General features: G+C 45.2%; 1 protein-coding gene across 1 annotated transcript in view; it reads right to left on the bottom strand.

Moving 5' to 3' along the window:
* LOC137648818 (protein croquemort-like) overlaps positions 1 to 21320 on the bottom strand; it is a 122422-nt gene that overhangs the window by 34363 nt on the left and 66739 nt on the right. Inside the window, exon 3 of the mRNA XM_068381976.1 lies at positions 14106 to 14263. Coding sequence (XP_068238077.1) covers positions 14106 to 14263 — 158 coding nt within the window. The remainder of the gene's footprint in view (positions 1 to 14105; positions 14264 to 21320) is intronic.

Below are 21320 nucleotides of genomic sequence, written 5' to 3'. Positions count from 1 at the left end.
AATGAGCCAGAACCAGAGAGTAAAGTATTACGGTTATTACAAGCATCATTTTCCACCAGTGCCGATAAATTGTCTTTAACAACACTGGTCAAAGAAGTATTGTTGGAGGAATCCTTTTTATTGCCGAGGTTGTCAACAGAGCTTTCCCTATTTAAACAAGCATAAGTCGTCAACGGTGTCTGGGGTTCGCCATTTGATCCAGGGGTACGGGGAATATTAAGTTTACTCATTAATTATTTTTTCAGGGGGAGGGAAGGGGTCATAATAACAATGAAAAAAAAACAATGGAAAAAAATATAGTTTAAGGGAGAGAAAAAATTAAGACTGTCTGAAATTCCAAAGAAGACACCGTTAGCCTTTCCTGGAATTAATTTCTCCACCAATGACACCTGTGAAAGCTGCTTACCAAATGTCCACTCCCTACCCTACCACAAAGGGATGGTACCACTATGATTAGAGTGGCTCAAGTGTATGCCAAACCCGCTTGATGGGACTGAGAGCATTTCATGAATACAATCATCCCCACTCTAATCATAGTGGCAGGCAAACCGGACAGAATGCCGAGAGTCCTATCTCTATAAAATCGCCAACCCCTGGAATCCGAAGGCCAAATTTCCTAAGAGATAGTTCCGCGTGCCAGTATGGGAATACTGACACTCCTAGGTGTCCAAACATTTTCGGGCAGTTGGCAAGACCACCACAGCTCCCACAATTGATTTTGAAATAAAAACCGATCATGGATACAATGTCCCCTCTAAAAAACCTGGACAGTGAAATGGGTAAAAGAGTTTTGACAGCAAGGTTGGAGACAGCTGATAATTATGAAGGAGGAATAAGCAATAAGAGGTAATAGAAAAAGAATGAGAGAAATTTAGAGTCAAACTGAGGAAAAGAAATTCCCCAGTTCGAGAGCCCTCTTGCCCGTCACAAGCCTTCAGCACGGGAATGATATGCCGTGCTGAAGCCCAATGACTTCATCAAGGCATTCTCTCGTTAAGAGGGCCTTAAACTTGTTGAGTTGCCTCATCAAGCCTAGGACCTGCCAGAAAGCGTGTTCCGACTCGAACTGGTGTCCTCCTTGAGGACTGGCAGCTAAGTCTCCGGTCCCCAAAGGCTCATCTTGGGGAGATACGTGGACGTCCTTCCGGGGTCTAGTTGGCTCTGGACGGATCCTGGATGACTATTTAGGAATCGTCTTAAAGTCCTTGGGCTCCCTCCTAGGAGGAATACAGGACTCCAGCAAAAAGGTCCGGAAGGGGGCTTCCCCACGAGCAGCTTCTCTCCGAAGAGGAGGGGTTCCCTCTCATTGGTGCCGTGGGAGAACCCTGCCTCGCTGGACTCTCCTGAGGACGGAACCACCCCGTCCACAGGAGAAGGAGAAACAGCACACGTAGGAAAAGGCGTAGGAGTCCTCCTGACCGACCTCTTGGGAGCCAACTTCTCCCGAGGAGAAGTCACCACGAAGTCCACTCCTCTCCTTCTCTTCAGCGGGGATGAGTCTGCCGTTGGTTTAGTACCAAATCAACGAGGGCAGGCTTCACAGCCTGAACCACTGCGTTCATCATGTGACGGGAACCAAGGCTGACGGGTAACTGACGCTGTGTCAGTTATCCCCGCTGGAGGGAAGGGGATCTCCTGACCCTTCGGAGTGGACGCCACGGGGCCTGCCTGAAAAGAAGAGGAAAAAGAATGTTGCATGGACCTCTCCGTAGATCCTTCCTGGTCCTGGTAGGTAATCCTACGCTTGCGCGGTGGCGATCCAGTCCAGAGGCTGATCTGGAAGTCTGTGTCCCTATCAGTTGGCCGCGCTGATGATCCCTGTGAGAATGGGGATCGCGGCGGCTCTCACGCAAAAAGGCATTCGAGGAATCGCGCGCGGGCGATTTCTGAAGCGCGGGCGCATTGCCGCGTGTGGAAGAATGCGCGTGGGTGCGTTCGCTCGCGGGAGAGGGGGCGCGTGGGCAAGATGGCGCGCTGGCAAGTGGGCGCTCAGGCGAAGGGACACTATGGCGCGTTGGCGAGGGAACGTGTTGGCGCGCACGTGAAGGAGCACAAGATCGCGTAGGTGAAGGTGTGCGCTGAGCACTAGGCGACCGTCGGCGACGCGTAGGAGAACGGCGGTGATCAGGCGAAAAAAGTCGCAAGCGACTTGGCGAGCGTTTGCCAGGAGGAGAGCGTTGGCGCGTTGGCGAGCGATGTCGCGTGTACTCCGGAGAACGATGGCGCGTACTACGGACGGGCGAACGACTGCGCACAGGCGATTTATCGCGCGGGCGAGTCGGAGACCTGGGGCGATCAGACTCAGGAGAGCGTTTGCGCACAGGCGAGTGATCGCGTGGACGCGCAGGAGATCGTTGGCGCAAAGTAAGATTACTGCGCACATCTGAAGAGGTGGACGGAGACTAACGTGCAGGCGAACGCTCGCGAACAGGAGCTTTGGCTCGCTGTTGCGCCAGAGCAGAAGGGCGCGCAGAGGCGCATGGGCGAGGCGACGGGATGGTACCCTTGCCTAGGTCCAGATCAGGCAATCGTGGACGCGGTGGTGATCGTTGGCGTGCTGGGCGCACATCAGGAACAGGCTGAGCAGTAGTGCGGCTGCGCACAGGAGAACGAGAGCGCTCTGGAGAACGTGGGTGCGCCTTGCGCACATCAGGAACACGAGGGCGCTGCTTCGCAGGAGACCTGCGAGAAGGAGCGCGCTGGCGAGCAGATGATCGCTGCCAAGCAGGAGAGCGCTGGCGAGTTAAGTCCGAAGACTGTAACTCTGGGGAGCGCTCAAGCGCTACTGCACGCGAACGCGCAGAGTGGCGCACAGGGGAACCCTGACGCGCAAGGGACTTACCCACACCGTGAGTAGAGTCCCTTTTCCCCGAAGGGATCGGTGCCTGTTGGATAACAGGGCGAGAAGGCGCCCAAATCGCATCTGCAGCCAGGAACGGAGAAGGCAGGTCGGAAGGTCTGGCAGGTGTAGGGGATCGCGAACGATCCGCGGAGAGGTCAAAGGGCGCTGCTGTGACAGTCTGCTCCTGACGGGGGGGGCTCCTCCTTAGGGGGAGGAACAGAGAGGATGACCCAAAGAGGCGCCTCCTAACTCCCTTATAGCGAGAAGGAAGTCCTCTGCTGCGGAGAGGCCGACGGGCCTTACGTGGAATACAACCACGAGGAAGGGCGTCCAGGTCATCAGTCCTCCGAAGAGGAGTCTCTGTCAGTGCGCTCCCTCGAGGGGGAGACCCAGCCGCAGGAGAGACCGTGGGACTCCCCTCCCCCCTCGGAGGATCTTCGGAGGGGGGCGGAGAGCCTTCAGCAACGTCCGCAACAGGAGCAGTACCAAGGGTTTGACCAGACCCGTCGGAAGGCTCGGCCAAAACAATGTCGACAATATCCGAAGGGAATACCCCCGGTATTACCGGTGACTGTTTGACCGCAGCCCCCAACTGGATCAGGTCAAACAGGGCTTCCTTGGAGGGCGAGTCCTTAAGCCCCAAGGAAGCCCAAAGCTGGAACAAATAATTATTAGACACAGTTTGGTCATATTCATCAAAATCCAAATTATCCTCCCCCGGAGGAGAAGAGGGAGCTGCCACGCTAAGGGAGGCAACGCCCTCTCCCGCACCCCGAGGTCGAGAAACACCACTAGGGCCTGCGCTACCACTCGGCAGTCTCTCACGAGAGACCGATCGAGTGGGAGCTTCGGAGGAGATTCGGGTGGCGGAAGAGGAGTCCTTAGAGCCTTCCTTCTTCAAGGTTGCCCCTGAAGGAGAACGGTCTCTCTTGGACTACTTCTTACGCCGACGGCCGAACTTCTCCCACTGGGAGGCAGACCACTCCCTACACTCACTGCAAGTATTCTCCCTATCACACCGTCTGCCTCGGCACTGCGGGCAAAGGGTGTGAGGATCGGTGTCCTTCGCTGACATGAAGGTCCCATAAGGGCGGCCAGCGAGTCCAGGGCACTTGCGCATAACGAAGATAACGGTCGAGGCCAACTTCCAAACACACAGAACTAGAAAAAGCAAAAAAACAAGTTAAGGCTGTCATTAACGAGGATGAAAACAGCAACGTCTGTACTTCGTCAGAGCCAAAAGTGAAGTGAGACAACTCACCGGTGTGTGGGGGGGAGCCCTTCCCTACCCCCTGCTAACTAGCGGGGGGTAGTTAACCCTCGTTAAAAATCTAATGGTTCGTCATTTCAGCTATGCCGAAAGTAAACCCCTATGTAAATAGCGTGGTTTGTATTTCGGTTACAGAACAACTAGGAAACCAAGCATATGCATTCAAAGTACTGTAATGCCATTCGGACTCAACATAGCACCCAGGATATTCACCAAACTGGCAGAGACGGTAATCCAAGAATAACGAACCCAAGGAATTCAAATACTGTAGTAGCTTACCTAGACGACTGGCTCATTTGGTCAAACAGCGTCGAGAACTGCCTCACGGCAACAAAGTGATAAAATTCCTACAACAGTTGGGGTTCCAGATCAACTTCGAGAAATCTCACCTAGTCCCAAAGACCAAGTTTCAATGGCTGTGATTACAATGGGATCTGCGTTCCCACACGCTACGTCTCCCAACAGCCAAGAGGACAGAAATAGCAAAGAACACAAAACTTTTTCTCAAGGACAAATTGACATCCAGGAGAAATCAAGAGAGAATCCTGGGTGCCCTCCAGTTTGCCTCGGTAACATATAGTACTGAAGGCCAGACTGAAAGATATAAACCGAGTATGGCGCTCCAGGGCAAACTAGAAATATCGAGACAAAAGAGCTCGACTTCCGCCAATTCTGAGGAAAAGACTTCAGCCATGGACAAAGGTAAAAAATCTGGCAAAATCCGTTCCTTTACAATATCCACCTCCAAAACTGGTCATTCACACAGACACCTCCTTAACAGGCTGGGGGGGATACTCCCAGTACAGAAAGTCCAAGGACTATGGTAGACAGTATTTCGCCAACTCCATATCAATGTCTTAAGGCCATGGCGGTATTCCTAACCCTAAAACGACTGGCTCCAGCCAGGAACCATCAGATTGGTTCTAGACAGAGAAGTCATAGTCCATTGCATAAACAAGAGGGGGTTCCAAGTCAAGACACATAAACCATGTGATGTTAGCAATATTTTCCATGGCAGCATCGAACCAGTGGCATCTGTCAGCAGTCCATCTAGCGGGATGAATTGAATATAGGATTTAGGCATTAAGCCAAGCACTGGGGCATCAAAGGCCATTCAGCGCTATATAACGAAAATCATTCAATCATATCTGTACACTCACACCATTTAGTATCATTTTAACCTTTAATACAAATCGTAACACTTTCATACAATAAAATCTAGATGTGAAATAAATAGGGATTAAAAGGGTAAAATAAATAATTAATAAAATCAATTATAGCTCATAATATAACCCAATACTTTGTATAAATTTTCTCAAGTTCAGGGTATTACAGTTTTCCCCCAGTATATCTCTTAAAGGTTTGTCCTGGAGTAAATGTGTCCTCCTCTGAAGATTAAAAACAGGACAATCTACTAAAATATGTTTAACATCCATTGTCACTTGACAGGTATTACAAAGAGGGGCCTGTCTCCCTTCCCCACTCTTCATTAAATAATTGTGCGTTGCATGTGTATGGCCAATACGCAGCCTAGTTAAAATAATGGTATCCCTTCTACTTGTAGAATTACAAGATGACCATTTATCCACCAATGGGTGGATTTGTTTCAATTTTGTATTGGTGGTCAGTTCAGACCATCGAGCTTGCCACTTATTTTTACAGTAAAGATGAATCTCACTTTTAAGATCTTTGTAAGGAATACTCAAGGGGGATGGATTACTTAGCCCTGAAGCTTCCTTTGCTGCCTTATCTACTTGTTCATTCCCATCCACCCCAACATGGGCAGGGACCCAACAGAAGTGAACACTGATACTCTTCCTAGACTGCAGAAGTACTAACCAGTCCTGCACCTCTTGTACTAGATGATGGCCTGGCATAATTTGTTTTAATGAGAGTAAAACACTATTGGAATCCGTAAAAATTGTATAAAAACTATTTTGGTTGCCATTTTTAAAAATATGTTGGACTGCGAGAATTATTGCGTACAGCTCAGCAGTAAAAATTGAACAAGAGGATGGGAGTTTCCTTCTAATAACAATATCCCCCACCACAGCTGCACTTCCAACTCCTGCAGCCGATTTGGAGCCATCTGTAAAAACATGTTTCCCATGATGTTGAGCAGCATGATTTAAAAACTCACTTTTCATTACCCTACTAGGCAAGGTATTTTTCCCTCCTGCCGTAAAACATACTTTAACAGGTGGATTACACCAAGGAGGAGACTTGGGATATACTACCTCTGCTATCTGTGCTGTTAACAAGCCTACTTCTCTAGCATTGTTTTTCAGCTGTACTTCCAAAGGCTTAGGCACTCTAGATCTGTTAGGAGCCCGATCTAAAGGCGCCCTAACATATTTACAGTTAGGATTGTTTCTCACAGCAAGGGACCTAGCTAAAAACCTCAAACTCAACTCGCTCTCTGCGAATGGAAAGGGGAGGTATGCCAGAATCAACATAGAGACTGTCAATGGGAGATGTTCTGTAAGCACCTGTGCAGATGCGAAGCCCAGCATTGTGAACAATATCAAGTTTTCCAAATAAAGTCTTTGTAGCTGACCCATATATTTGGCATGCATAGTCTAACTTGCTCAGACACAAAGATGTATAAATTCTAAGCAAAGTTGTTCTATCAGCACCCCAATCAAAATGCGATATCACTTTCAGAATGTTCAGTGACTTCTTAACCCTGATAGATAGGTCATTTATATGGGGACCAAATGTCATTTTCTTGTCGAAAATGACTCCAAGAAACTTTACACTATCCTCATATGGCAAAATACAATCATTTAAGAAAAGGGTAGGGATCTCTTCCCTTTTTCAAGTACGAGTAAAGCGAATGGCTTTGGTCTTCTGAGGAGAAAACATGAATCCACGAGAATTTGCCCATGCGGAAGCAGCATTTATTGCAATTTGAAGATTTTGGCATGCTTGTAGTGCAGATGATCCACTACAATAAATTGCAAAGTCATTGACAAATAGTGATCCTTGTATGCCAGGAGGTATGTGACTAATGAGACTATTAATAGCAACAGCAAACAAGGTCACACTCAATACGCTGCCTTGGGGGACACCTTCTTCTTGCATGAAGGATTAAGATAGTTCTGACCCTACTCTCACTTTAATTGAGCGGTTTGATAAAAATTCTTCAATAAAAGAGAACATATGTCCTCCTATACCCCACGAGGCCAATTGCTTTAAAATACCACCCCTCCAGGTGGTGTCATATGCCTTTTCGAGGTCAAAAAAGACACCCACCACCTGGTTTTGTTTAGAAAAAGCATTTGAAATTTCCCTTGATAACATCAGCAAAGGGTCTAGAGTACTTCGGTTCTTCCTAAAACCAAACTGTCTGTTAGATAAAAGATTTTTTGATTCTAGATACCACACAAGTCTGTTGTTGATCATTCTCTCAAATAGTTTGCATATGCAACTGGTCAAGGATATGGGCCTATAACTAGATGGCAGTTCTGGGTCTTTACCAGACTTGTAGCCTGGAATTACAATTGAAGTATGCCAGGAATCAGGAGATGTATGGGAAGCCCATAGACCAATAAAGGTTTCTAATAAAAATTCCTTGGTATCCACTGGAAGATGTGATATCATTTCATACCGGATGCCATCCTCACCTGGGGCAGTTAAAGAAGACCTGGAGATAGCATTTTGCATCTCCTCCATACTAAAAGCCAGGTTAAAAGCTTCAGTATTTGAAGAAGCAAGAGGAACAACAGATGTTGATGCTCTAATTTGTTGAAATGCTGGGGAATAGTTGTCAGCACTTGATACATGAGCAAAGTGCTTAGCAAGAACCTCTGCTACATCTTTGGGGTCAGATATATATCCATTATTTTCCCTTAATATTGGTAGAGGCTTAGGGACGAATTTACCTTGAAGTTTTCTAATCTTGTCCCGTATTTCCTTTGAAGGAGTTTTGGTATTAATATTAGATATACATTTCTTCCAAGATGCTCTCTTTGCTTTTTTAAAAATTCTTTTTTGTTTGGCACAGGCTTTGAGATATGCTATTCTATCTGCTAAATAGTTTGTCCTCAAGTATCTTCGGAAGCAAGTTTGGGTCACTTTTCTTGCGTTGGCACATTCTTTACTCCACCAAGGAACTACAGAGCGATGAGGTAAACCGCATGTTTTAGGTATAAACTTGCTAGCATTATCATCAATAATATTTTCAAGATGTTGATAGGCATGCACTGGAGATGTAAATTCATCATATTCTTTATCAGTGTGTGAACAGTTTTCATAAGCTGCCCAGTCTGCCTCATCTATCTTCCATTTTGGTGGACACTGAGAAGGAAGATTATGGACATAATTTAACATTATTGGCCAATGGTCACTGCCATGTAGGTGTTCATTTACTGACCAAAGGTAGTCCAATCGAATGGATGAGGAACAGATTGAAAAATCAATGGCTGATGTAGAGTTGTGGACTACATCATACCTAGTTGGAGAACCATCATTCATTAGTATTACATCATTGTTGTCGATTAATTCTTCAACAAGATTACCCCATCTATCGCACACATTTCCACCCCATAAAGTATGCTTTGCATTAAAATCACCCATTAAAATAAAAGTGGCAGGAAGCTGATTGATCAAGTCTTGGAGGTCAGAAAGTCTAAGCCTTCTTGGATTACCAGCATGATCTAAGAGGAAAAGTTCTAAGGATGGTTCAATATATAGCGAGCATAAAGTAATTTTTTTTCCCGATATGAGTTCTAACTGCACATGCCTGTAGTGGTGTATTGAGTGGGATTGTTTAAAATTTTACAGATTTGTGAATAATAAAACCTGTACCACCTTGAGCTCTTGCAGCTTGCAAAGGAGGGGATCTACAAAAATGATAATTGAGTCCAGGATTAAATGGTTTGTCACTGATCTTGGTTTCCTGTAGGCAAATTACCTTCGTGTCTGAGTCCCTGGTTAAAGTTTTTATTTGCTCAATGCTAGTACTTAGACCTCTGCAATTCCACTGGATGATAGACATTATCTTTTGTTATTATTTTTCTTTGTCTCATTTGTCTTTTGGGACTTTTCAGATGAAGCCATGTAAGGCCTGGAGATGGAAGGCTTTACTAGGCCACCACTCTTTCTTTTCTTTCTTTCTAGGATCTTTATAAGAGTCAACCTTAGGATCATGAGCAGTAGGGCACTTACCTGACTTAGATGAAGGTGATGGGGACCTTTTCCTCTTTGGAAGATCTTGTTTTCCAATCTCCATCAAATCAGGTAGAGATTCTGCCTGAGACAATACATTTAAGGTGGTGGAAGCCACATTGGCTTCCTTGGAGGATTGCGCTAGAACTTCAACAGTTCGAGCACTTAACCCAGAAGGCTGGGCTACTACCTCTAGGGGAGATGCTCCTATCAGTGACAATACTTTTGGTGTATTGGAAACCATATTGACCTCTTAGGAGGTTTGTGCTCTGGCTTTTATAGGCGGAGCACTTGACCTAGATGGCTGGGCTACTACCACTAAGGGAGATGCACCTGACGGGCCAGGTGCTGCCACTGGTCCCCCTGTGGTAGTAAGGGGTAGTGGATTATAATCTTTTGTTGGCATCTTAACCGCGTGAGCAAAATTAAGTTGCCGATTGAGTAAATGCTTTGCATAACCTACACTTATATGTTCAGCATCTTATCATTTGATTTATGATGATCTTTACAGTTTGCACAGGTTGTATCTGTTGCATTGGCCATGTTCTAACAAAGAACAGTTAATACAGATCTTCGTATTATTGCAGTACCGGGAAGGGTGACCGTACTTGAAACAATTAAAGCATTGTAAAGGCCTAGGTTTATACTCTCGAACACGTACTCTTTCATTCTCAATAATTATATGATCTGGTATAACAGGGGTTTCAAATGTTAAAACTACCATGCTTGTTTGAGGGATCTTACTTACTTTCCAAACATTAGCAGGGCACATGTCCAGAATTTCCGGTTCTGAAAATTCATATAGATCTCTATCAAAAACTACTCCTTTACCATAGCTGAAGCTCATATGTGGTTTAATATCCTTAATAGGATCAATTTCTGCAATCTTCATGCACAAAGCATGTGAGCTTGAGTATCTGATTTTGCATTAATCAAAACAGATTGCTTACCGTATCTACTAATATCCTTACTTTTAATTAAACCAACTTTTTTTTGTATAAATTTACTAATCTTATAATAGTTATAATTATCCATCTTCCCAGATGCAATTATCCATGTTGGGGGCTTGGGGGTTCTTACTTCTGGAAGTCTATGCTCTATTTCTTTTTCCATCCATTCTTCTGGTTTATATACCTCTAGGTGTCTTGGTGCTTTATCACAGAGCCCCAGAAATCAAACAATTGTCAATTTTTATGCTCTATAAATTTTTATTTGCTTCTAAAGCAATCTCAAAACTTGAAAATATACCCAAGCTTCCCAAAAGCCTTTACTACCATTAAGCTCCATTAAAATTTCTTTGATTGCCCCAAATCTACAGAAGGCTTCATGAATTATGTCATAGCTACAACCAATTGGTATGTTTTTTAAAGTGGAGAATTTTCAGATTTTTTGTTGGATCTGGTAATGAGCCAGAACCAGAGAGTAAAGTATTACTGTTAATACAAGCATCATTTTCCACCAGTGCCGATAAATTGTCTTTAACAACACTGGTCAGAGAAGTATTGTTGGAGGAATCCTTTTTATTGCCGAGGTTGTCAACAGAGCTTTCCCTATTTAAACAAGCAGAAGTCGTCAACGGTGTCTGGGGTTCGCCATTTGATCCAGGGGTACGGGGAATATTAAGTTTACTCATTAATTATTTTTTCAGGGGGAGGGAAGGGGTCATAATAACAATGAAAAAAAAAACAATGGAAAAAATTAAAATTTAAGGGAGAGAAAAAATTAAGACTGTCTGAAATTCCAAAGAAGACACCGTTAGCCTTTCCTGGAATTAATTTCTCCACCAATGACACCTGTGAAAGCTGCTTACCAAATGTCCACTCCCTACCCTACCACAAAGGGATGGTACCACTATGATTAGAGTGGCTCAAGTGTATGCCAAACCCACTTGATGGGACTGAGAGCATTTCAAGAATACAATCATCCCCACTCTAATCATAGTGGCAGGCAAACCGGACAGAATGCCGAGAGTCCTATCTCTGTGAAATCGCCAACCCTTGGAATCCGAAGGCCAAATTTCCTACGGATAGTTCCGCGTGCCAGTATGGGAATACTGACACTCCTAGGTGTCGTTTTCGGGCAGTTAGCAAGACCACCACAGCTCCCACAATTGATTTTGAAATAAAAACCGATCGTGGATACAATGTCCCCTCTAAAAAACCTGGACAGTGAAATGGGTAAGAGTTTTGACAGCAAGGTTGGAGACAGCTGATAATTATGAATGAGGAATAAGCAATAAGAGGTAATAGAAAAAGAATGAGAGAAATTTAGAGTCAACTGAGGAAAAGAAATTCCCCAGTTCGAGAGCCCTCTTGCCCGTCACAAGCCTTCAGCACGGGAATGATATGCCGTGCTGAAGCCCAATGACTTCAAGGCATTCTCTCGTTAAGAGGGCCATCTAGCGGGAGTACGAAATGTAGTGGCGGACTCACTTTCGAGGACGACTCCGCTGGAGTCTGAGTGGTCACTGGACCTAAAATCATTCAAATGGATCCTATCTCAGGTCCCGGGTCTCCAGATAGACCTGTTTGCAACAGAGTCCAACCACAAACTAGAGTGCTACGTAGCCCCCAATCTGGACCCTCGGGCTTACACCACAGACGCAATGTCATTGGACTGGAACACTTGGGAGAGAATTTATTTATTCCCACCAATAAATCTGTTGATGAAAGTGTTAGACAAACTCAGAACTTTCAAAGGCCAGGTTGCTCTAGTAGCCCCCAACTGGCCCAAGAACAACTGGTTTCCCCTGCTGGTGGAACTGGGTCTCCACCCTCGGCAGATACCCAATCCAATACTAACACAAGTAGTACAAACTCGCAATGTGTTAGCAACCTCAAAAATTCAGAGTGCCCTAACTTTATGGGCTTCATGAAATTTGCAGCTCAGAGAGGTGCAGATATTGATCCTCAAAATACCCTATTTTTAGAATCGGATAAAAGGGAATCCACCCTTCGACAGTATGATTCGGCTGTTAAGAAACTCGCAAAGTTTTTAAGGGACTCAAAGGTTGAGATGATGACTATGAATCTGACAGTAACCTTCTTATTTGAATCAGGTCTAGCAGCCAGTACTATTACTACAATTAAATCAGCCTTTAAAAAGATCTTCCAAATTGGTTTTAATATTGACCTTACAGATTCATACTTCTCATCAATCCCGAGAGCATGCGCCAGATTGAAACCATCAACTCGCCCTAGCTCAGTTTCCTGGTTTCTGAATGATGTACGTAAGTTAGCTTCTGACACTCAAAGTGTCTTTTAATTACATTCCATTATTAAGGAAAACCTTGTTCCTAATGAGCCTAGCTTCTGGTGCCAGAATATCAGAACTTTCAGCCTTGACTAGAGATCCAGGTCATATTGAATTTCTCTCGTCAGAGGAAGTCCTACTTTCCCCTGACAAAAGGTTCTTAGCGAAAAATAACACCCCCAGAACAGATGGTCCCCCTGGAAGATTGTTTCACTTCCTCAGGATCCATCTTTATGTCCAGTAAACACTCTGAAAGCCTATTTAAATAGAACTTCCATTAAGTCCTCAGGGCCCTTATTAGAGAAAATGGAGGAACCATCACCCTGAAAGGAATCAGACAGCAGATTCTGTATTTCATTAAAAAGGCTAACCCTGAATCATTCCCTCACATTCATGATATACGAGTCGTAACTACATATATTAATTACTTTCACCATATGAATTTTGATGAACTTGCGAAATATACAGGCTGGAAGTCCCCAACAGTTTTTTAAATGCCACTATTTAAAACATTTGGAAGCCCTAAAGTTTGCTATAGTAGCAGCAGGGAATGTGGTTCCTCCTGAAAGTAATGATTCATAATCAGGTCTTGCTCTATCCTCCTTCCTTCTACCTGCCTTACTTATTGTCCCTACTTTAGTTTTGGTTTTGTTTTTCACCTGAGCTGCACCCTTATGGTGCACTCTTATTTTATAATGTCTGTAAACAGCCTTACTCTCCCAAGAGTTGAATTTTGTTTGTATTTACCCTCAGGAATGTAATTATCATTTGATCTCACAGCTTATTATTTTACATGGCATTTTCTTTGTCCTTCCATAGTTTGGAAGTTTTGCTGCAATTGTTAACTTATCCTTCTATCCTTCCTTATAAGGAATGGTTCATTCACTGGATTTACTATTTGTATTAAACCATGTTTTTTTTATATTTTTCTTTGTCTTTAATTTACTTTCCCCTCAGGTGTTAGTTCCAAGTTTTGGGATCATTTCTCTCGTACTATTTCACGGAGCGGCACAGGTGGAGCCCAGAAAAGGGATTTTGATGAAGGAAAAATCTATTTCTGGGCAAGAGACCTGTGCCGCCCAGTGAACCCTCCCTCTACTTCCCTCCCAGAATGGGCCCAAACTTGGGTGCTATGAGGAGTGACTAGTTGGCGTGGGTTGAGATGGTGGTAGTAGCTTTCAGTGGTGGGTGTTGAACGGCACCTCACTGTTACAGGGATGTTGACGAGGAGATATCTAAATGGCAAGAGACCTCTGGTTGTGGTTTAACACGCCCCAGTATTATACAGACACCTATTTAGGTGAGCCAGCTGGGTTCAACACTGGCATTCCTATGCAACTTCTTTCTCTGGTAATACATAGCAGTTATATACCTTAGAAATGATGCAAAAGGAGCATTTCACTGGGCGGCACAGGTCTCTCGCCCAGAAATAGATTTTTCCTTCGTCAAAATCCCTTTTTTCACATACTTATAGAGGGACAAGAAAATATACCAGTCCTTTGCTATGTGTAGCATTAAGGAAGAAAAAAAGCATGCAAATGTCTAAAATAAAAAATACGGAAGCCACATTACCTCCATATGTAAGGGCCACACTCCTGCAGCACTGGTTTTTCACCTTCAATGAAAGCTTCATGATTTGTGATATTCCAAATGTATATTTTTAGAATCAAAGGGATAGGAGTCTTCCTCCACATTTTGAAAGACATGGACCCTTCAACAACCTCCATTTCCTGAAAAATTGTAAGAATTTTCTAGATGTCATGCAATACTATATGGATTTGCCAGTTTAAAAAATACCCAATTTGATATAAAACCATTAAATTGTCCATATAAATAACTATAAAAGAAGGCCACTACATGAATTCATAATTTGAAAATTTTGCAACAAAACATCCTAAGTTTACCTTACAAATCTAACAGAGGGTGCAAGCCTCCTGATTTTAGTGGCGTCAAAAAACAAACACTTTGCACAACAATAACAGAATTTAACCCTTTATCTTTCAAGGCATTTTAGCACCTAAATTTTCCAGACAAAATTCTGATATAGCAAATCTAAGTATCTTACCATTGTACATCAATATTCCGAAATTTACCAGAAACCAAACTAATATATTTACCAAAAAAAAAAAGTTAAAAAAAAATTCATATCAATAATAGTAGGTCACATGTCTTACCCAGTACCAATAGTCAATAATCTACTGCCATTTTGCAAGGAACACAGATGCTCCTCAGAATCCTCTTGTATGGCTTGTAGTGATTAGTCCTCCTCCCTAAAGAAATAATTTCATTTGTAAAATGAAATCTAAACATCTTTATTCTCTTTTATCTGTTTTGGAGTTAGAGAGGAATCGTCTAGATCTCTTAATTCCTGAAATTCCCGTCCGACACTGTCATTGGGTTTACCACCAGGCACGACAACGATGGATGGTGATCATGCGATCCTTCAGGTTTATCTCAACATGGATTCCTCCGACCTATACTGTGCAAGAAGATGCTAAGCTGGAAGTGGATCCTCTCGCTACTACTTTTTCTTCATTCGTTGAACATGTCCAGACTGATGATCGCCGGACGCTGGCCGAGAAGCGACATCGATATCGCCACCCTTCAACGCTCTGGACTGTCCATCTTCTCGTTTCTAACCTGGGATCTCAAAGAAAGTTCTCAGGTTATACAGGTACACATATAAGTTGGCCTTTGAGGTTTAATGAGCTTTCTCCAGAGCATTATACTGTACTAAGCACTATTGAACATGCGCAGGAGCACACTCCAGAATGACAACCTTGCCAGGTAGTTCCAATGCCTTTCTTTACAACTTGTCTTCAATTTGGTTTACGAAGTATGGCTTCCGTTTACGACGTGTGGCCCACAACTTTGGAATGATCAAGTCAAGTCGAAGAAATCATCACCTCAAATCCCTCGATGTGTAAGGCGTCAGGCGAGGGATAATCACCGCATTCATTTACGTGACTACATTCCGAGATTGCAGTGTTAGTATGATGGTGGCAATCAATCATCAACAAAGAGGGAGAGTCAAGAGAGGCTCACATGGTACCTCTATGTTACCCAGCAGAGTGGGAGACATCCGCCATACCACCAGTGCTGCGTCCGCCATCCCTTTATCCCACTGCCGTGTGTGTCATACCACAAGTCAGTGGTGTGTTTTCCAATATGCAGTTTAGGGCCCCAAGGGTTGTCCTCTGTTGTATGTTCCCCCACTCTTCCAGCCATGACCCTATACAAGCTCATTCTGCAAGGCTGGGTTATGCAATAGCTCCTAAGTACTGTACCTAATTACCCTCCACTTATCCGATTAGAGGAACACGTGGTGCTGCAAGTCAAGTGCACAATTCCACCTCCTAGATAAACTAAGAGGACCAGCACCGTCCCAGTCCCTGTGAAGGCAATAGTGGTTCCATAACAGCATCCTGAAAAGAAAAGAAGTCATGATCGTTTCTCTCCGTTCCCTATGGTGGTCCCTCAGGATTGTACTTCAAGAGGGGCTCGGTACGTGGGATCATCTATTAAACTTCCATCTGTCTAACACGAGTCTACCAGATCCTAGCGTTACACCTGCGTCCAAGAAGGAGCGTTTCAGGGGGGTACGGTCTGGTCTTTATTGACCTTTATCATTCTTGAGAAGAGGAGGATGTTAAGCCTTCACTTACATCTACTGTCATTACCCTAGCTCTCCCTCTCCGGTGAGTTGTCCTGGCATGGTCAGAATTTGTAACCTTCCTTTTCTCCTGTCCCTGTGACTGAATTGGGGAGAAAATGTTAAGATATTCTGGAACGGTAAAGAACTGTCGTCCAGTCGTCACGCTGGAGGATGCTATTGCTCCTCCACTGAGTAAAAGGGCTAAGCTAGACCTTCATCATGAGCCAAATTATGGATAAGCATCCCTCGGCACCTGCCAGGGAAGGGAATTCCTCTGACCTTTTCATGGTAACACCATTAGAAGTTATGACACCAGAGCCAAGGGAGGAGTCATCCTTTCTGCGAGTCCTGGGGGTTATCAGAAAGTTATACTTCGTGAGCCCCCACCAGTATAAGAAGGGGAAGAAAACTTTTGTTAATGGATTCTATCGATTACATCAATGTTCCAGAACCTGGTTAAAGCTGCCTTGGTCCCTTCAGATGGAAGGTATTATCCGAAATACTGAGCAAGTTTCTGCTTCGATGGACTCCAAGGCGGGTATTTCTATCTACACAATCTTATTCCATCCATGCAAGTTCAAGGAAACACTTATTTACTTCTCTAATATTTTGCTAATAATGAAGCCTACCATTAGTGTCTTAATGGGGCAAAGATCGTGCCCAGTAAGGACAGTGAATTTAGACAATAGGTGGGGATATCTCTAGTACAAATTTCTTTTAATTTTGATACTGCATAATATCAGTCATAGAAAAAAAGGCATCATTGAAGGGAAGAGCAAATTTCTTTTACATGACAACTATGTTTCCAGAAATATTTGTCATATATATATAACACTAATACCACTAATATAAGATGACTTTCAGTATTCATTACCTCGACACTTATCAGAATCACTTTCATGTAACTTTTTTGTCACAAAGACCACAATTTCCCATAAAAGAAAAAAAAAAAAAAAGGAAAAAAAATTGTGCACCTAATCTATTATCATGGAACTCTTTGCCCAACCTTTATTACAGCACTGAATCTTCCCTCTTAATTCTTTTATGATCTTGTTTCAGTACGCATTTTTCTGTACCCAGTTAAAAAAAACATACCCTGCATTTCCGTTTGTTTTAAACACTACAAAGTTACTGATAAATTGTGTAGCAGTGTCAAAATTGTGGTAGTTATTGTATGTTAAGAGATTAAAATGACATAGAAATTTCAAGACTAGGAAATGTTCCTACTGCTGAGTATTAAGGCACTTATTTCTCAAAGAAATTTAGAGCCATAGAAATTACCGCCTTTTATTAATCACTTCATCTTTTTCCACAACCGGACTATTGGACTGTAAAGGGTAACCTTGTTTTCACACTTCCAAACAATATGGGAAGACACTTTGGTTATGGTAAGGACATAGCAACCTGGTGGGGGAGGGGAGAGGAGATAGATAGAGACAGCCCCATTTTGGTAGGTAAGGACACTGCACTGTAAATTAGGTTAGGTAGGAAAATTTAGGTTATGTCGTATTCCCGAGTCATCTAGTGAAATATGTTTTCACAAGCATGAAAATACATCTGTTCCTAATGCTTGGGGAAAACGGAAAATTAAAAAATAGTTAAGATGGAACCTATTCATTGGCGATAGAATTGACAAAATAATTAAAATTGTAATGCATGAAGAGTATAGGGGATATAAATACATGCATCATCATATAGGAAGAAATTCTATTGGAAAGAACAAGATTGTGCAATTAAAAATATCTAGTCATTTGCGTAAAGAGATTGTAAGGACATCGCTCCGTCCGTCATCCAGCATTCTCATTGAATTCTCCATTTCATTTAAATTCTCTTTTCGCCACACTGTGGTTCACTGTGTATATTTATTCCGCTCCCTCAGAGCTACAATTTTATGTATTTATCATTTCACTACCTATTTCTATTGACTTGTATTTCAAGCATTTGTACGTGTGAAAAAACACACACATTGTGGCGGTTAGTTCAAGCAAGATTGGCACCTGCGTGCATGCTACTTTTCTGTCCGCACCTTGTACTGTATTATATTCTCGCACGCTTGAATAAACCGTCAGTTGTTGTTGGTAATAGCTCGTCTCACTGTCCTTACAACTGGTGACCCCAGAGTTGAAGTAGCATCAGAGGTTTTGGCTTTGCCATTAATGGACTTATTACGTCCGTGCTACCTTCTTTTACTCCGTTACCTTAGGCGTGAGCTTCGGCCTTTGGTGCTCCCACACCTCGGTGCATTTGTTAGGCAGTAGGATGAGCTTAACCGACATATCAACTTCCCACCTCTTCGCCGACTGACCACAATGGCGGATTCAGCCCGCCAAACGGCCTCGCCTCCACGCCCAAAGTCAAACTGCCGCCGTTTTCTCAACAACACCGCTTCCTGAGAGCGGACGTACTCTTTCGAGTCGCTAGGCTCAGCGACTCCTGCGCCAAGGCCGACATCGTTCTCACCTCCATCCCAGAGGAGATATTCGACAAGATTTCCCCATGGCTCGACGCCTGGGCTGGCCAAGTTTCCTACAACGACCTGAGCCTGAGAACGAAATTCATCAGTATCTACTCACTCTCCGTTTCAGCAAAGGCACAAAGTCCAGGACCTCGCCGGCAAACCCATGGGTGACACCTCTCCTGTCGAGGCGTGGGAGGAGTTAACCAGCTTGCTAATGCTTCCCGAGACCGACAGCAACGGCCGACGGCACGAGATTAGCGTATCTCGTGAGATTTTCCTTCAACACCTGCCGCAGGACGTAAGGGCCCAATTGACGGACGCTGACACACTTCAGATGAACAAACTCCTGTCGAAGGCTCAGAAGCTCCACTAGGCCTCCAAAGCATCTCGCCTCAAGGCATCATCAGTTCTCCTCCTTCAGCTGCTCTTCCATCGACTCTTCAGCAACGCCTCCTGATGACTACGACGAGATCAACGCTCTGGCAAGGAAGAAACCACCGCAACCGACACGTCCGAACTCTAGGCCTAATCCAGCATGGTGCTTCAACCACCAGGAGTTCGGCAGCGACGCCAAGAAATGTAGGGCACCATGCAATTTCCCTAGAAGATGACGCCAGAAGAAACCACCTACCACCATCACAGCTGCAGGAAACCAAAGCAAGAATGGTTTCTATTTCCTCGACACCGTCTCCAACCATAGACTCATGGTCGACACCGGCGCTATGCAGTCAATGTTCCCGCCGTCACAAGCCGACCTAGACCGTGGTCCCAGCAAAGACGCCCCATTGCGGCGACGGGTCTCCCATACGGTGTTATAGGACTAGGATCCTCAGGATATCTATCCTGGGTCGTTCGTATTCCTGGCCCTTTGCCATCGCTGACGTCGGTCGCCCCCTCCTCGGTGCAGATTTTCTCGCTCACCACGGACTACTTGTCGACGTTGCCGGGAAACGCCTCATCGACACAGGAACCTGCCGGTCCCGCGCCCTGAGAGCCGGCCCTGCCACAATGTCCGTATCCGCTGTAATGACGCAGCCCTACGCCGACCTTCTGCAAGAATTTCCTGAAGTTTTCAAGCCCGAGCTCCGACAATCGCAGGGATCCCCCTCCAAGCACGGGATCTACCACCACATCACGACGACGGGACCTCCTACACACGCCAAATTCCGCCGCCTCCCGCCCCAGAAGCTGAGGGACGCCAAACGTGCCTTTGAGGACATGGAACGCATGGGTATCTGTAAAAAAGCATCGAGCCCCTGGGCATCTCCCCTTCACATGGTAAAGAAGCCTGACGGGACCTGGAGACCTTGCGGCGACTACAGGCGCCTCAACCTCATCACAACGCCCGACCACTACCCTCTGCCCAACATGCAAGACCTGACGAATGCGTTGCATGGCGCGAAATACTTCACCAAGATCGGACCTTCTCAAGTCTTACTTCCAGGTCCCCATATTTCCAGAGGACAGTCCAAAAACTGCCATTGTGACACCGTTCGGATCCTACACCTTCGCATACTCAACCTTTGGTCTACGCAATGCGGGGGCGACCTTCCAACGCCTAATGGATAGCATCCTGGGCAACCTACCATTCTGCGTCTGCTATGTCGACGACATCCTGATATTCTCAAGGACCAAGGAGGAACACCGGAGGCACGTCCGCGCCGTCCTCAAACGCCTGCAAGAGAATGGCCTCGTTGTAAGTTTTGACAGATGCACATTCGGCGAAGGAGTGGACTTTCTCGGTCATTGCGTGTCCTCGAGTGGGGTAAAACCCCTGACAACCAAGGTGGACGCCATCAGAAAGTTCCCAACACCTACGACCACCCGCCAACTTCAGGAGTTCCTGCGGAAGGTCAATTACTACAGGCGCTTCATCCCCAACATCGCACAGACCCTGACACCCCTCGACGACGTCCTGAAGGGAAAGGCTTAGAAACTTGAGTGGGGTTCCCCACAACAACACGCATTCACCAGGACAAAGGACGCCCTCGCAAACGCCACCACCCTGGCTTAATTCGACGACAACGCCCCTCTGTGACTGACGACCAACGCCAGCAACGTCGCCTGTGGGACTGTGCTGGAACAACTCGTCGATGGTTCTCCCCGACCATTGGCATTCTTCAGCAGAAAACTGAAACCCGCCGAAACAAGATACGTACAGCACCTTTGATAGGGAGCTCCTCGCCGTCCGCCACTTCAGGCACATCCTGGAGGGCACACCCTTCACCATCGCGACGGACCATCAACCCCTCGTACACGCCTTCACAAAATCGACAGACGCATGGTCCTCCCGACAACGTCATCTAGCAGCAATTGCCTAATTCAGGTGCACCATAAGCTACGTTCCCGGAAAGAAAAACCCAGTCGCAGACGCCCTTTCAAGGATTGAAATCGGCGCAATCCACCTGGGAATTGACTACGCCAACCTCGCATCCGAGCAGCTCACAGACCTAGAAGCACAAGATCACATGACGGGGCCATCTGCGCTCAAGATAACCAATTCCCCTCGGGCCAGCAGGAGTAACTATCCTCTGCGACACCAGCACCGGCCGCCCACGTCCCTGGATTCCGGCTTCCTGCAGAAGAAAAATATTCGCATCATCCATGGACTTTCACACCCCTCGGGACGCACCACTGCTCGCCTCCTGTCTGAACAGTTCATCTGGCCAGGGAT

The sequence above is a fragment of the Palaemon carinicauda genome, chromosome 10 (assembly GCF_036898095.1).
Source record: "Palaemon carinicauda isolate YSFRI2023 chromosome 10, ASM3689809v2, whole genome shotgun sequence".
Taxonomy (NCBI): Eukaryota; Metazoa; Arthropoda; class Malacostraca; order Decapoda; family Palaemonidae; genus Palaemon; species Palaemon carinicauda.
This window is presented reverse-complemented; position numbering and strand designations above follow the sequence as displayed.